At 33.0% G+C, this 17384-nt stretch overlaps 1 protein-coding gene across 1 annotated transcript in view; it reads right to left on the bottom strand.

Annotated features, from left to right (window-relative positions):
* The window catches only part of BLTP1 (bridge-like lipid transfer protein family member 1), a 150589-nt gene that overhangs the window by 44762 nt on the left and 88443 nt on the right, over positions 1-17384 (bottom strand). Inside the window, exons 44-59 of the mRNA XM_070949053.1 lie at positions 16856-17031; positions 16071-16246; positions 15128-15834; positions 14471-14716; positions 13763-13856; positions 12052-12102; positions 10033-10239; positions 9611-9849; positions 8346-8590; positions 7213-7318; positions 6108-6205; positions 5712-5897; positions 4669-4837; positions 2837-3048; positions 1691-1889; positions 913-972 (exon numbers count right to left, since the gene is read on the bottom strand). Coding sequence (XP_070805154.1) covers positions 913-972; positions 1691-1889; positions 2837-3048; positions 4669-4837; positions 5712-5897; positions 6108-6205; positions 7213-7318; positions 8346-8590; positions 9611-9849; positions 10033-10239; positions 12052-12102; positions 13763-13856; positions 14471-14716; positions 15128-15834; positions 16071-16246; positions 16856-17031 — 3171 coding nt within the window. The remainder of the gene's footprint in view (positions 1-912; positions 973-1690; positions 1890-2836; positions 3049-4668; positions 4838-5711; positions 5898-6107; positions 6206-7212; positions 7319-8345; positions 8591-9610; positions 9850-10032; positions 10240-12051; positions 12103-13762; positions 13857-14470; positions 14717-15127; positions 15835-16070; positions 16247-16855; positions 17032-17384) is intronic.

Here is a 17384-nt window from a genome sequence, read left to right as displayed (position 1 = left end):
AACAGAAATCGGGGAAATGTATTAGGATTATGCTTTTCAAAAATTAAAGATTGAAGCATGCAAAACTAAGATAGGGTGTTGCATAAATCCTTTTAAGACAGTCTTAATCTTATGCGCTAGACATGCTAAGGAATATGTGAACAATTTTTAAACCATATCACACATAATAGTTCGAAATATAAAACTCTTTTTTTGTTGATACACAGGAAACAAATACCATAAAGAAAAGGATGGATCTATAAGATCCTTCAAATAGAGAATTAAAGCAAATGTAATACTCTATTCTTCAAGTTGACATCATATTCTATAATACATCATTCTCATATGTTGAAAAGAAATTATGCTAAAATGTGCCAAGATAGTCTAGTGTCCTGATTCATTTGTTTAAAAATATGTACTACTTACTATTAAGAATCAAAAAAAGGTAAGAGCTAAGACTGACAAGGCAGGAACTGAGGATCCCAGGCTAGAGGGAAGCATTATGTACTTGTTGCTTCCAGGCTACCCAGAGACCAGTTAAATATCTGTTAACTTGGAAAGTCATGAGTAAAACTTTAAAGTTTAAATTCTGGAGCATGGGTGTATATAAAGGCTCCAATTTCTTCGCATCATGCTGGGCAAACAAATCTTTCAAGCTTAGCTCTTGTCTGCAATAAAGCTTCAGATCGGAGTTTTCTTCTGTCAAAATGATTAAATGTCTGGAGAGCTAAAATTTACTACCAAACCCTGGTGTGAAATCTGGCAATAGCAATCAGTTTGTTGTTGCTGAATTTAACTCTCTTAATTTAAACAGTGAGATAAGATGGCGCATGCTAGAAAAAAAATACTTGTTCGTAGTTATCAAAGTTGACTTGAAAAAGAATATTAAGACAACGTTGTAAAATTCTGCCAATAAAGGAGCCTAAATCTTACCTGCAGCTGCTTGCCCAGTTGTCCTTGAACACACTTCATAGGTGCCATCTGGTACTACACCTAAAAAATGAAGAATATAGAACATAATGAACATACCAGTTTACCAAAGATTTATTTTAAATTATAGGTATATAAGCATTTAAACAAAATTGAATTAAATGTATTGTCAGGCCTGGAAGCCATCTTTTGCATTGGGCCTTCAGACCTGCCACATTTACTACTGTGGGAAATTGGGAGGGGGGATTGTATGGAGCATGACTGATATAGTCATAATAACATTCCTTTCTCAGAGAGTAAAGGACATCTTGCCCTGCACCTGGAGTGGCGTGACTGGGAGGCATCTCCAGTTGGGACAGTGTTTTGATTGGACCATGTGATGGACATGTAGGTGCTAGGCAGGGACTTTCCTTTGGGTGGAAAAACTTGGAAGCTTTCAGATTCAGGTTTTCCCAGATTAGCCAATATGACATCTCTAATAAAATGGAACTTTGAGGAACTTCAAGCCTCGGAGTCTTCTTTCGTTTAGGGTGTTACTTGGAACCCTGACATGTATTGTCCTTCTCAAACTTATAAGCCATTGATTTGGACAAATATAATGCTTGGCAAATTCTTACTGAAATTCCCAGTTTTGTAGTTGTTTACTAAGAGCTATTTTTCTGTGATGCAATATATTAAGAAGTTCATGAGAACTAACTCTACTACCTCTGTAAACTTAAACTATAGCCTAGAATATATATTTAAAATTCTAAAAAGTCAAGTTACTAAGAAAAATACTTACAAGCATTCATCACAAGATCTCCTATTATTTCTGGCTTCCAATCATCCCAGCTGGTTTCAAAGCCATCAGCAAAGCGGATGCAGAAGTTTTTAAAATGACCTTTGCTGACCAGGGATTCTGAAGAGCAGGCAGTAATTAAAGTGCTTTCAATAGTCAAGACTAATGCAGAGCCAGTGTCCAGGTCAGTTGTGTGGGTTGTCTGCAGTAAGAGAAGGTAACTATAGCAGTAAAATTTATTTCAACATCAAAATTTTCACAGTTAAGAATTCTCCTCCCAATCCTTATAGTCTCTTTTTTCATTAGACACACCATGTTCAGAGTTACTCTAAAATAAATGTTTTTCAATGCTTAACAAACCATTTATTTTTGAAATAGTTTATTAAAACTTGCCCTTAGAACAAAAGTACTACTTCTTTATCAAGTCAAGCAAGTCAAAAATAAACATGTTTTAAGAAGCATTTTTAAAATATTAGGCTTTCAATAATAGCTAAACAATAGCAGAAATCTATATAATACATTTTTAATTCTAAAATGAACTCAGTGATGAATGTAAGCATTTCACTATTAAGATTTAGTTACATTATATTAAACAGAAGGGGGAAATTCATGAAATTTAAGAAGAAACAAAAATTGAAAAATTGGAAACTGTAACATAAATATACAAAGGAATATTACCTATGTCCTATGTTATATTGATTTTTCTAGACATACATGTTTGTGTATGTATGTAATGCATGTCACATAGAAAAAATTCAAGTTATATGCAAAGTTCAAAAGATTAACAAGAATTATTTTCAAAACTGAAGATTTTATCACAAAATCTAAATATGCTTTTTAATAAACTGTTTAACCTTTAAACTAAGCATTCATTTTAAACAAAAGTTCCGTTAGCTTTCAAATAAGAGTTTCATTCTGGTAAGCAGCAAAGAAGTTAAAAAGATCTCTAACACAACATTCATTTTATAGAACTATTTCAAATTGTTAGCTACAAGACAATTTAATTGCTTTTCTTTTTAAAAATCAGCAGTATTTCCAAAGTATTTTGCTGCCACAATAATAAAATATCAAGGATTTTAAGAATTGTTAATCTGAACAAAAGTTAACAACTCAAATAGGTGTACTTATTCTTATTATTTTTAGTATTACCTGTGGTGTGTTTGTAATTGGGAGACAAATTCCCAAATCGTTAACTGTTAGTTGGAGGAAAAGGGTTCCAAAAGCTTGAGCAGATGTCTGCTGTATTCCTGGTAGCATATCAACAATTTCCTTTGTAGCCCTATGAACATCTTTATTCAAGGCCATTCTCTGTTCATTCCAGTTATCATAAGCAGCTTTGTAATTCAGCCAAAAGAGCACAGCTTTATAAACAAACAAATATATTTTTCACTATTTTCAGAAGGAAATACTACAGAATGTTAATTTCATGTTTTTATAATTATTCTTTCTTTATAGAAATTTTATTAAAAATTACAATTTATTACAATAAAAACTAATACAAACCTAAAAAATAAAAGAATAAATAAAATAATAGAAATTGCAGGAAAAAAATAGAAAGAAAAATAGAAGAGAGAGAGAGAGAGAGAGAGAGAGGGGGGGGGGGAGGGAGGGAGGGAGGGAGAGAGAGAGAGGGAGGGAGGGAGGGAGAGAGAGAGAGAGAGAGAGAGAGAGGGAGAGAGAGAAGGTAGAAAAACTACAGGAACATACTAGGGCTGGGCAGTTGCTCGGATGCAGCTAAAAACAGGTACTCTGGAAAGGGAAATTTCATGTGTTCCATGAAAGACTAAAGCCCATCTTCTATTACTAGACCTTTGAGTCTTGATCTAAGATTCCAGGATATTTAAAAAAAATAATAATAAATAAGTTCTGCTCCCTGAAAGAATTTGACTTTGGAACAGGTAGAAGTACAAATATACCATCTCTCCATTAAAATAATTGTGGTTTTTTCCAAAAATTTATAGGTACCACACAGACATTTCCACTACAGTCATGCAATAATGGAAACAGATCCTTTAAGCCAGGGGTGTCAAACTTGTGGCATCACGTTGTCGTCACGTGATGTATCATGATTTTTTTCCCCCCCTTCTCTAAACCATGGGTGGGAGTGGCCAGCACGTGATGCATCTGGCCTGTGGGCTGCGAGTTTGACACCCCTGCTTTAAGTTCTAAAGCACCTTTTCGGAATTGAATCCAACACACTACACAACCTTAGAATATCAATCTTTCTAAATTCTGTTCTACAACAAAGTAAATAAACATTATAGCAAATCAAACCCGCAAAATTCCTACAACTGGCCTTTTAATGTAAATTAACAGACTCCTTTCCATATAGTCACATTATTGTATATAGGCCTCATTGATGATGGGAGGTACTTTCTAGCAAGCAAACAGATGTGACAACACTGTGGTTAACAAGACTTTGTGCCTATGGAAATTGAGGAGTTCATTCCTAGGGTCTTGGAAAATGATTGAGAAATCATTCAAAATACAATGCACAGGATAACTATATACAGTGATCAGACTTTCCTTCTCGCAGTCCTTTGGAGCAAATAATGAAACAAACCTCAAAGTTTTGATTACTTATATTTATTCGAATTTATACCACAGGACTTTCAAAAAGTGCTTAACTTTTAAATGAAGCCTATTTATATACTATGTTTTGGTGGCAAAAATTTAGTTTTGATCCAGAGGACAAGAAAGTAAGCTGATCAAACTGCATCTGCTCATAGTTTTGCTAATCCCCTTATTTCAACCATAAGAAAGGGTGCTTATCAGAATTGCTGGGAAATGGGGCTGTCTAGAAGTGTGCTTTTGTTTCTGGCCAAAATAACAGACATATTAGAATTGATGACAAAATTTGAGAATGTTCAAAGTTATTTACCATAGACAGGTTCAGGTCTATTTTTATAAATTGGGAATGCCATGGATACCACCTTTATTTTATCTTTATAAAATAAAAAGAGATTCAGTCCCATTAGTACCTCTGTCGAAGGCCACAGGCTGAGCAAAAACTATTGGTCTATTCAGAGTAATAAGTACAGCTTCTCGATCTGATGAACCACTGATTTCTTCTCTAAGGGCATTTCTTAATCCAATTCTAGTTTTAAAGTAAGCAACTTGATGGAAGTCGGAACCAGCTTCTTCATATACCTTTATATATTCAAAACATATTTCATGTTAGAATATAACATAGGAAAAACCAAACTTGATACTATTATTTATATTTATAATTGATATTATAATTGAATGTATAGATCTAAATTAAGAATAAGACTTGTAAGTCACTTTATTTAGATGGTGTATAGTTACAGACCATAATCTAGGCCCCACAGAAAAATAACATGAAATTGTGCATAACAGGAGAGTGACGTGCCATAGCCAAGCCAAACCCAATGGGCATGACACAGTCTATCCCAGAATTTAGGGGAAGAGTTATGCCTTTAAGATCAAATCAAAATTTCTAGGATCAGAGTGGCTCAAATCTTTAAGGAAATGTTATTCCAAAGAGCAGGAATGCTTTGATGTCCACTTTATAAGTCCCATCAGATGAAGAAAATACGAAGTGCTTTAGCTTTCTCATATAATACTAAAAAGGAAAAGAGTAGGGCAGTCAGTTATACCCTTACATGGATTTTGAATTTCCCTTACAAACAGCACATATACAAGAGAACCTGTATTTCTTTCATTAAAAAATTGGAAACTTGTTTAATATTATGTGGAAATCAGTTTCAAAACTTGAAGAAAAAACAGTCTTTTCTTTTTTTCACTTTCTTTGGACTGAGCCTTAAATGCAGAGGTGTCCAACCACGGGGACTTTAAGACTTGTGAACTTTAATTCCCAGAATTCTCCAACCAGCCATGCTGTCTGGGAATTCTTGAAATTAAAATCCACAAGTCTTAAAGTTGCCAAGGTTGGACACACTCTGCTTTAATGTTTTAGTTTTTTTAATCCTTTGGGAGGGAAAAGAATATATTACAATTGGTTATGAAACTGTAATTACAGAAACTAATAATAAGCACTAACCTGATGTTTAACAATCTGTCCTAAAGCCAAATTTAAATCCACTTGGCATTTCCCAAAAAGTTTCAAATAACTGGTGCCACCAGGCATGGCTTTGGCTTGTATTCTATTTGAAAGCTCCAGTTCTATCAGTCCTGTTTCAAAGCGTACAGCCCACATTGATGGTGTTGTAGCTGTTACCTGTATTCCCTAATAAAGAAAAGGTAAAAGGGGTCAATTACTAAGTTGCAAATGTGTTGAAACTACTTGAGATGTTGAATAAAATAACATATAAATAACATTCCTACCTGCATACACACATATAATTCATTCTATAGTTAATTTGTTTTTTAAAGAATTTCTTTGTCCCAGTTGGAATACACCTAAACAAATCTCCAGATTCAAATAGAATAAAAATACCTTAAATTGAAGACTCAAAGAATAAAGGAGAATTTTTGGTTTTTCTCCATCATTTGTTCCATCATGTTCATTCCATAGAGGAATAGGTTGTTCCCCTCCTATAAATATAATTACAGAATTGTACACATAACTTTGTATCTTGTTATTAAAATCAATATTTGATATCATATTTAAGAGCCAAACTACACATGATTATCTGCCATTATTTTTTAAAAAACTGCAATGAGCTGCATGGTGGTAGTAGGTGAATATTATATTATGCTTAATGTATCTTTATTTCTGATCATTGGACTAATATTTGACATCCTATTCCAGCCCAGCTATAAACTCTGATTTCTCTTTAAAAATAGAATACAAGGCCAGGTAAATCTGCTCCTAAAATAAATTTATTTCATGAAATGAAGAAATTCCATAATCTTCAAAACAATTTAAGGTTATAATAAAAAAATCACTCCAAAGGTAATTATCTAGAACCAAAAATAAGGAGACTTTATTTTGATAATTGAAGATAGTTGAGAGTATGCAATGCTAGTGTTTGGCTGTTTAGTGTTATCCTAAAATATGCTCAGATTTCTGAATACTATTTGTTTGATTTATAAAACAAATGTAATGATTTATTTTATACTGTAGTCTTTGCAGTAATTATTGACAATTGTTCAGTTAGTCCACATAAAGCTTTATAAAATTTTAATAGAACTGAATGGATCTATTACAGCTGCAATCCTTCATATATTTATTTAGGAACAAACAGCATTAAATTCAATATTCATTTCTAAATGGAAAAACAAAAATGTACAGTTCATTTGCAATACATTAAACACCTTCCTGAGACTTAAACATTAATAAACCCAAGAAGTCATAAATCTTAATTCTGTCCTTTATGGGATTGTATTTTATTCCAGGACAATTTTAATTTCATTGGTCTCATCAAATACTACATGATTTTCAAAAATATTTTAACAAAGAGTATACACTCAGTACTTGCTTTTACTTGTAGAATTTATAAAGTATTAAAACAATAGATTATTTGTGCTTAAAATAGCCTAAGAAACACTCCTTTTAGCCCATCAAGTGGCTTAATAAAAGTTTAAAGCCATTAGACTACCTGAGACTTTCTGTATTACTTCATTGACTTCTTTCATAAATACTTTCTGCACAAAAACTAAATGGTTCAAAAGATCTGTTGAAAGGTTATGCTCAAAGGACCCAACCTAGGAGAAAGAAGATAATGTGTTAAATATTAATTCATGATATGTAATTTTGACTTTGTTAAATAATTCAAATTAAGAATTATATTGGATGTTGAAAAAGGAAATTTTTCTTTGAGGTTGTGTTGACTGCTGTATCTATTTAATTTTATTTGCAGACATATAGGACTGATTTGACACTGTCATCTATCAGGATGTTATTTTTCAATGTCCCTATCTCATTTACGGACATAGTATTTCCTCAAAGTCTCCCGCTGAAGAACTAATCAGACTCAATCATATTCATTTTGCCAGCCTAGATATGGTCAACCAGTGGTACTATACGCGGAGATTAAAAAGGACTCAAAAGATAAAAGTTGGGATATTCTGGACTTCAAAATGGAAGGTTTTGATGGTTAGATTGACTAGTTATACAAACAGACTGAATTAATAATAAATGTAAAGCAAAAGGAAAAGCTATTGTACTTTCCTGCACTGAAAAGTCGGACATTGCTGCTTTTTATTCTTCTTTCTTTACTTTTGCACCTTTTCTTTTTCTTTTCCTCTTTCTTGACTTTTGTTATTTGTATTTTATCTTATAATAAATTAAATTAAATTTTAAATTAAAATAAAAAAATGAGATAGCAGAGGCAGTCCTTGACTTAAAACAGTTTGTTTAGTGACTGTTCAAAGTTACAATGGCACTGAAATGAGTTATGACCATTTTTCACACTTACGACCACTGCAGCATCCCTATTGTGAGGTGATCAAAATTCAGGCACTCTGCAACTGGTTCATATTTATGTCCCAGGGTTATGTGATCACCTTTTGCAACCTTCTGATGAGCAAAGTCAATGGGAAAGCCAGATTCACTTAATAACTGTGTTACTAATTTAAACAACTGCAATGATGTGCTTAACAACTGTGGCAAGAAAGGTCGTAAAATGAGGAAAAATTCACTTAAGAAATGTCTTGCTTAGCAACAGAAATGTTGGGTTCAATTGTGGGTATACGTAAAGGACTATCTGCAAAGGCAAACTGTAATACAAACCTCAGCCACACAACGCAAATAGTCTCCCTGGAGATAATAGCCCTGTTTAGCTGGCAGTTCATCTATACTCCATATTTGATCTGAGTAAGTATCATGTTCCTCCATAATATATTTGCCTGACATTGTCACAGGAGGGAGGTTGAGACTAGCTGAAGGAGGTATGGTAGACATATCAGTGGCAGACACTTTGGAAGTGAATCGTAACTTGTGATTTGGGAGTTCAAATGTAAATCTTGTTTGTGCACCTGGGAAAGGAAAAAGATGTAAGGTCAGTGTGATAATCTCTTATAAGTACAGTGATTATAGAAATAATTTCCCACCTGCTGGTTTACTTTCTAAGTACAGTGAGCTACTTCCAAATGCACATGGATTCATATTTTTATTAATTTTTCCATAAAACCAAGAAACCCAAGATACATTATAAATTAATGCATGAAGACTATGTAATCCTTGTACATTTTTGAGTAAGGGGTACCCTAAAATTCAGAAGAGCAATTCTTATTCAAAATACTGTGACTAACATCTTGCCTAGTGACAGCCATTTCAAATTTTGCAAGTTTCAAACAGACCACTAAGGAAATAAGCAAACCTGCTTTAAATAAACCAATATTAGATTTTTGAGCATATTTTTACAGATAACACATTGCAAAATAGATAATATATATTCTGTGTGAAAATATTTTTAGTAAGTTTGTGCAGCCCTTTAATTCAAATGAAAAAGATGCAATACAAGACACAGGAGTATAAACAATACATCTGCCTGCAAGCTCTTGCAGCAAGCATACCTAGCTTGGGGATTTACAGAGGGTAGCCCTTGATCCTGGAAAAATCCAAACACTACTTCAAGGGGTGGCTGAAAGATGCTATGTTCTTACCTCTGAAGTATCTTCTCCCTTAAAATTAAAAATGCTGCACAATCCAAATTTTTAATGTTTTAACAATATTTTTCATTCCCATTCCAATTTCTGCATCTTAAAATTTGTAGTCAATCTCATAAGAGAAACAGGATCCAAAGAACTACCGATACTGGCTATTTTAAATGCACAAATTTGCTTATCAATTATTCTGTATTAGAATTCTGAACTGAGGAGCCTCAGAGAAGTTTACAAACAGGCATGAAACGGAGACAAAATTCCTTTGTTAAATGCAGAAAAATATCCCACTGAAGGAGCTGTACAAATCTGAGTGGCATGTATTAGAATTTTAGTTGAATGGAATTACAACTGTTACTTTAAGATGCTTCATATAATAATAAAATTCATTACCTGTCATTCCATGACTTCGCATTCTTCCCATTTTGTACTCCGCTTTCAATGAAGGCAAGAGTGCTGCTCCAATAGCAATTCCATCTATCATGGCACTGAATTTAAGAACTATCGGCTTCTTTTCCAAACCTTCTGGCAATTGCGGAAATTCATTTGTTTCCACCGGTGTCTGGTTTACACTTGTAGGTGTTTTTTCTGCAGGTAGTGGGGTTGCAATATCTTCTTTGGGAGGTTGTGTACTATTTATACAAAAGGGACATACAATTATCATATGTTTGAAACAGTGTAATACTGTTTTGGTCAAAGAACTGTAGTTAAAGTTGTATAGTGAGCTAGGCTTCCACGTGATGACTGTACCAATTGTAAAACCTCTAGGCAAGGGAATGTAAGCTTACTAAATAAATAAACAAATAAATACTTACACTGCAGATGGTTGTCTGATGAGATCCGATATTTGTTTTGAAAGCTGATGAGAACTGCGAACCATCATGCTGTGAAGAGTAGCTGGATGCTGAGGAATGTTGATGCTGATAGCACCTACTTTGAAGATGGCAGCATTGTTTGTTTTCACTCCTCTTTGGGCACTATAAAGAGCTTGCGATTTGGCAATACTACATTTCACCACAGTTCTAAAAAGAAAATACATGCTTAGCTTCTTCAAAAACATTTAAAATATGTTTAGTGGCCTTAATGAGTCTATTTTGTATTATCAAATAATATTAGCAGCCTTTGGCCAATGTTCAGCTGAGCCTAATTAGTACCATTATTCTTAATTGATTATAGGAAGGCATTTGATTGTGTTGAACACATTAAGCTGTGATCTACAGACTGGACCAGACCTAGGCATTCTATGGCCACGGGCTAAATCTGGTCCTTTGGCTGTCCCTGTCTGGCCCACGGCAGCAGCCCTATTAGTTTGGCCCTCCATAACAGTCCCAGTTTCCCATGTGGCCACTTGGGAAAATTAATTGCCCACCCCTGGTCTGGACAGAACATGGCAAAACAAATAAAACTAAATAAATAAAACTAAATTGGCTCCAGTTTGGCAAAAGAATTAGACAAGAGTGTATAATCACACCTTAATTATTTAATCTATGTGCTGAATACAGATTAAGGTAATTTGGATCAGTGAATATAGTTTTGGAGGAAGAAACATCAAATAACCGATGCTATGTTGGTGACTCTATCTGCAAGGTCTAGTAATAAAAGCCAAGCAGTGTGAGAAAAATGGAATTAACAATAAATATAAAGAAAACCAAACTAATGAAAACAAAACATTAAAATTGATAATAAAGATATCTAGTAGATACCTTCTGCCTTTTAGGATTAACAATCAATAGTAAAAGAATAATAATATGCCATAAATTAGCATTTGGAACAGCAGCCATGAAGGCCTTGGAAAAGATATTACAATGTGTCTATATTTACAAATATCAGAGTAGTGCAAGCAATTTTATTCCCTGTAATAGTCTATGGAAGCAAAAGTTGGACTTTGAAGAACCAGAAGGCAAAGAGTATTCATGTGATCATCCAAGAAAACAAACAAATGGACCTTCAAACAAATCAATCCAGATTTATCATAAGGCACAAATAACAAGGCTCAAATTATCATACTTTGGACGCATTATGTGAAAATTCAGTATTCTAGAAAAGGTTCTCATGCTGGGAAGATGGAAGGAAAGAAAAGATGATGCCAGTAGTGAGATGGATTAATTCAGTTAAATTGGTGATGGGTGTACTATTAGAAGAACTGAAAGACCAGGTTAGGGATACACTATCATGGAGCAAATCAATTTATGTTGTTATGAGTCAATGAGGACTTCATAGCATATAATTAACCAAATAATTTAATAGTCAAAGCGGCTCAATAATATATGCAGATTATTCAGGTATGGCAAAAAAGTCCTGACCCTGTCACACAATTATTAGTTAGGATTAGACCTCCGCTTCCTCCCATCCCATTCCACTAAGAGAAGTATCAGGTTATGTAATGATAATATCTGTTTAGAACCTGTGCTATCAGGAGCACGGCTATGTGCATAAAAATATTATACTGTAAATGCTTACATTGTATACAGAAAAGCTCCTTTAGAAGAGAAATTCCATGCACACTTTTGGGATGGCATTTATATCAAATATTTCTGTAATATGTAACAATTTTTGTTGCAACATCTTAACAGTATTTAATATAACAGTACTATAGTATAACAATAGGACTGTCAATTTATTGACAGAAGTCCCATTCTGTCAATAAATAAAAAGCATAAACTCATGGTTCAAAACTTCTAACATATGCCAATTCAAATTTCATATTGTATTTGTACTGTATTTCATAATAAAACTAGTTAAGTATACACAAAAAATGCATCTTAACTGTACTACATACATCTTCAACTATACTACATTCTATCTGAAAGTCATTTAAAGACAATGTGACATACAGAAATTCCTGTTTGGCTGTGCTTGTTGGTGATGTAGGAAAATCCTCCAGCCTACACGTGAAGATTGGATGAAAGCAAAAACAAAACAAAGCAAATTAAGGAATAAAGAGTCATGCAGAAGAGTTAGTCAGATATTGTTAATTTAAAATATGCTCAAATACTTGAAATATTATTATATAAGCAGTGACAATTGGTGAATCTCAATACTGCAAAGAATAATAAGCAAGCCATTCATTTCAGTATAAATACTATATTGATAATGTTTCTGGCTGCTCCAAAAGTGTATGCATGCAAAATTTCTATCAGATCAATAACTGGATAAATTTAATCAGATAAGAACCTCTTTCACCTGTTGGATCATACACTGAACTCTCAGGACAGGTGCAAATTTATAAGAAGTCTTGTAATTAATTCTTATTTTGTTATAGCATTCTTATTACTGTAAATACTGCATTTATACAAACATTAAAACATCTGGCTATCTTTTTAAGTAATATATAATTAATATGTTTTATTTAAGTTTGTTAAATGCAAATTTATCCAGAAAAAGATTTTATAGAATTAATAGACTCTCAACATCTTTGATATGAAAATATATAGCACCTGGGAAAAGCTGATCCAAAAATTAGTTGATCCCATATTCTCTTAATCTTAACTAATATATTTTACAGACAGAAAAAAAAATCCATTATCTACAGTCATGTGAAAAAGAAAGTACACCCATTCTTCATTTTGGCTTTCTGTAATATGTCATGTCTGGTTGTTCATCTGAGGTTGTTATTTACCTACTTTTAATAACTGTTAAGGACCAGATGATTTTTACTGTGTCCTGATTTGTAAAAGCACAGAATTTAAAGAGAGTATACTTTCTTTTTTCACATGACTGCAGATAGATTTGATGAAATATGTGAAAGTGAACTATCCAACATACTTATAGTGTCCTGACATTGCTATTCTATTTAAAGTGTTTAAGTATAAAATTGTAACAACCATACATTTTCAAGTGCGCAAGAAGCAGAAAATGAAATATATATATATATATATATATATATATATATATATATATATATATATATATTAGCAAAATATTCAAGGACTAAAATGCACAAAAAGAGAAACAATTGTTTTAACATCAAATAAACCTCATCAAAGTTAAATGATTAGTTACCAAGCAACACATATTCTAAAAATATAACTACTTCAATTAAGAATACTTTTTTTAAAAAAAGTTCTTCTAGGAAATCCTACACATAATTTAGTAAATTTGTCAAAAAAGAATCCAGTGAAAATGTATTTATATTAAGAAAATAACTTTTTCTTTTTTAAATTATTCTTGCCAAAAATTCCATAACTATAAATAACTACAGTGTTCGATAATGGCAGAATCATCAGGAAAAAAATGGCAGCATGATCATCAGAAACAAAAAAATATGACATAGAAAATAGTAATAGGTTGATCGTAATTGTTATCGTTAGGTTAAATACATCTAATTGCTAGAGACAGAAAAAGACCAAAAGACAATATATTAGAGACATCAAATTAAAACGTGGCAGGATTAACATAGTTTAATGATTTAATTAAAATCTTGTTGTATCAAAATGGTCCTTGAGTCTTTATCTACTTCTTAAACAATGGACCTAATCTTTATACTGGGCATACCTTCTGTCTTTATAGATAACAATACAAATATCACTTTTTATTTGAACTCACTGGATATTTGGTGTGATCCCTTCCAGGAGAACAATATTAACGCCACCTATATGAGCAGTAGCACTTGTCTCGGTCATCTTTTGGTGCAGTATATCTTTAATAAGAAAAAGGGATATTTAAACTAAAGTGAAAAATTATTTATTTACATTCATGCACAATTCTTATTAGAAATACAACAGGCAAAATATAACGCTCTTATAGCCTTATAACAATAAACTTTTCTAACATGTTTGGAGAAAGTAGACTATATGAATATTTTTAATAACAAATTTTGAAGTTAGAACATTTTAATATAATTTGGGCCAGGCAACTAATATACTTTTTCAGTTTCTTATGGTTTTGCAAAACACTGTTATACCCTTCATTTTATCCATTTAACTTAAAGTGATCCATAATACCACTTCATTTTATTCCCGAAATAAGCCAATGAGGTAGCTAAGATTTGTATTAGTCAAGGTTGCCCAGTAAGCTTCATATACGTAAGTAAGAGTATGAATTCAAATCTCTCCAGTTTTAATCTGAGATTCCAAGCAATATCCTAATTACTTTTACATTAAAGCACACTAAACAGAATCATTTTTTTCATTATTCAATAAGAGAAACATTTTTTCCAAAAGCAGTCTGGCTCATATTGTTGTATTATATATCTTATTCTATATCCGGATTTTTATTAGTCAAAACAAATGTATTCAATTAAAAACTTCTTACCTTTCATTTTTTCTTTGAGTGTAAAGCTACCATGGATTCTCTTCAGTTCCGATTCCATTGTTAGCCCACCAATATCTGCTTCAAGATGTGTGCGGTTTACCATGCCAATTCCAAAGATTATTAGAGTCACATGCTGAGGTTCAGTTGTGACCAAACTACGTTTTCTCTGGGGTCTGCTCAAGCTGCTGCTATCCTGTTCATTTTCAAATGCAACTTTACATGCAGGTTCTGTAGGGCTCCGAATTCCTACAAGACATGGAAATAAAACCAAGAAATATTGATATAATTTATTCAGAAATAATTACTTCATAAAAATATGCCCATCAAGTATGAATTTAACAAGGCAATACGTAACACTGTTTCCTGATGAATTCAATATGTCTTTAACTTTTATATCTGTACTGTTTCTTATCTTGTAGGCTATTTTATTTAGTCTTAAAAAGCAGTAAAATATAATGAATATGTTAAGTTTGGCTCCCTGAGTTACTTCTAAAAATAATAAAGGTGGGTATGTATGTATGTATGTATATGTAATGTAGGTATGATGCAAGCTCTGTCCTTTGGGACATTGCATGCAGGATCATAAGGGGCAGAATGTAATTCATTTGCCCTCTCCAAGAGAGGCAAATTATGGTAATTCATCAAAGATTTTCTTACCTGCTGGATAAAATGTTTCAGAAGATTTTTCTAAAATCCCTGTGGGATCTGAGATAAGAGAATAAAAGTTCAACAGTTTATACATATTCTGCCAGCACTCTGCAGAAGGTTCACTCTGTTCCGACACTGTAATTGAATCAGAGTCATCCATATGAATGGTGACATGGTCAACAACATCCCTGGAACCTTTTCTGGATACTTTAGAAGTCCTTCTTTCTGCCCTTCCCAGTGAATTTTTATTCCGAGATTCTTTTTTATTGTTCTCACTGTTTGAGCGTTTATTTTTTGCATTGTTCACTCTGTTGACACCATTAAGACTGCCTCGAGAACTGCGACTGAAATCAGAAGAACGGAAGTCTCTGTGTTTCCGAGTTTTAAAGGTTGGTGTTGGAGAAGCTGAGCCAGCTGTATATCTACTAAGTTTGATGTCGGTTTGTGTAGCTTTAATATCATCTATCATGGTGCTGAATTGGTGAATAAGTCGAACAAGTGCCATATCAACATGCTGGCTTATAGATTGACAAGAGATTGTAAAATTGCAATGAAATGTGCTATAATGACGTTTGTTAAAGTCATGAAAAGAAAGAGCATTGGTAGAATTTTGAGGTGTATTCACCGACTTCTCCATTATAACAGCACTAATACTAAAAGTTTCCAACATTAATGCTGGTTTGAATTCAAGTGGAGGAAGATTTACTAATCCTTGCCTAGGAAACAAAACACAAGAATTACTCTTACATTAAGAACCATAAAAGCAACTGAAATTACATTATTTAGGTAACATTTCAGAAAGTGATATCCCAACTACATGATTATCTAATTTGCCTGCTGCATGCCATTTCATAATTTTCTTAAGGACTACATTATTTCTGACTTCATAAAGAGGAAAATAAAATTAATTTTTTTTAATATGAAATGTATTTTTGGAGTTTGAGTGTCATACCTTTGGGCTCTTTTACTTCTTCTCTCCTTTGCTGTATCTGAATCAACAATGTCTGCCCTAAGGCAATCCAGAGTTCCTGAGAATGAGAGATGTTCACCAAAGTACATCCTGTAGCACAATGGTACTACATCCTGAGGCTGAATTCCTGTGTGGCTCAGAAGAGGTTTGAAAACAACCTATAAAAAATAAAGTCAGGTGTTTTCTTAAATCATAACTATTGAAATTGTCATTCATTAAATGTTACTACACTTTTGAAAATGCTTCCAATATTTTAAAGCAGTGAAAGATTGCAGGTTGACATAATAAATTCAGTGTCTATGTGTATCTTTCAATTTAGTGTGCAATTAAACAAAAAGAAGGAAGAACAATGTATTTATAATTCTCATGCCAAAGACATAATTGAAGTTGGAGAGATGAAAACCTATGTAGAGTGAAAACTTATGTAGATAGGAAATGCATGTCTACAATTCTTAAACTGGAAAAGAATTATGTTGATTTGAAAAGTCAAGTGGAAAAAGCTTCATATTTAAACCCTAGGTCTAATATATAAATATAGAACTTGAATATTTTATCTTCCAGTAGAAAATCTCCATATACTGTATACAACTTTTTTTTCCTGCAACAGAACAGCCTAATTATTGGTATAGCCCCAAAGTCAACTTGGCTTTGTGCCTAAGGCAGGACTAAAATTCACAGTCTCCTGATTTCTACACTCGTGCCTTAACCACTATACAATAAACTTTATTTACCATGCCTAGCCTCCAATTTTAAATACAAGCATATACCTGTGCATCAGCAAGTTGAACAGCAGGGAGTCCCTGGTTTGCCTCCTCAATACCAACAATATCATCTTGGCTAGTACTATGTTGTGACTGTGTTCCATCCAATGTGTTTTGGTCACTAGACATTACTGTATTGAAGTCAGATGCTGACGGTATAGTTGGAAGATTTGGAGCCACACCTATAAAACAGTTCCTGTATTAATTTTCTAGTAGCAAACTTAGTTCTACTATATTCAGGATTCAGAAAGCTCAAAAATTATTCAGATAAAAGAAAAATTCAATCCTGAGGAAAATACACTCTGCATGACATCAATTTCAGTTGATGTATGTAAGCATCTGTGTGTTTGTGTGTGTGTGTGTGTGTGTGTGTGTGTGTCTGTATATATATGTGCACACACACAAACATACATCACTATTGACACAGAATATGAAGAACAATCATGAATTCCAGCAGGTGAAAAATAGCCAAAAAGTTTTTATCTCTTCAGAGCCTAAAATGTCTGCACAATTATCTTACATTGTTTTCATTACT

The sequence above is a fragment of the Pituophis catenifer genome, unplaced genomic scaffold, assembly GCF_029215685.1.
Source record: "Pituophis catenifer annectens isolate HBS135680 unplaced genomic scaffold, rPitCat1.0.hap2 SCAF_8, whole genome shotgun sequence".
NCBI lineage: Eukaryota > Metazoa > Chordata > Lepidosauria > Squamata > Colubridae > Pituophis > Pituophis catenifer.
Note: the sequence above shows the minus strand (reverse complement) of the source record. Positions and strands in the feature narration are given on the sequence as shown.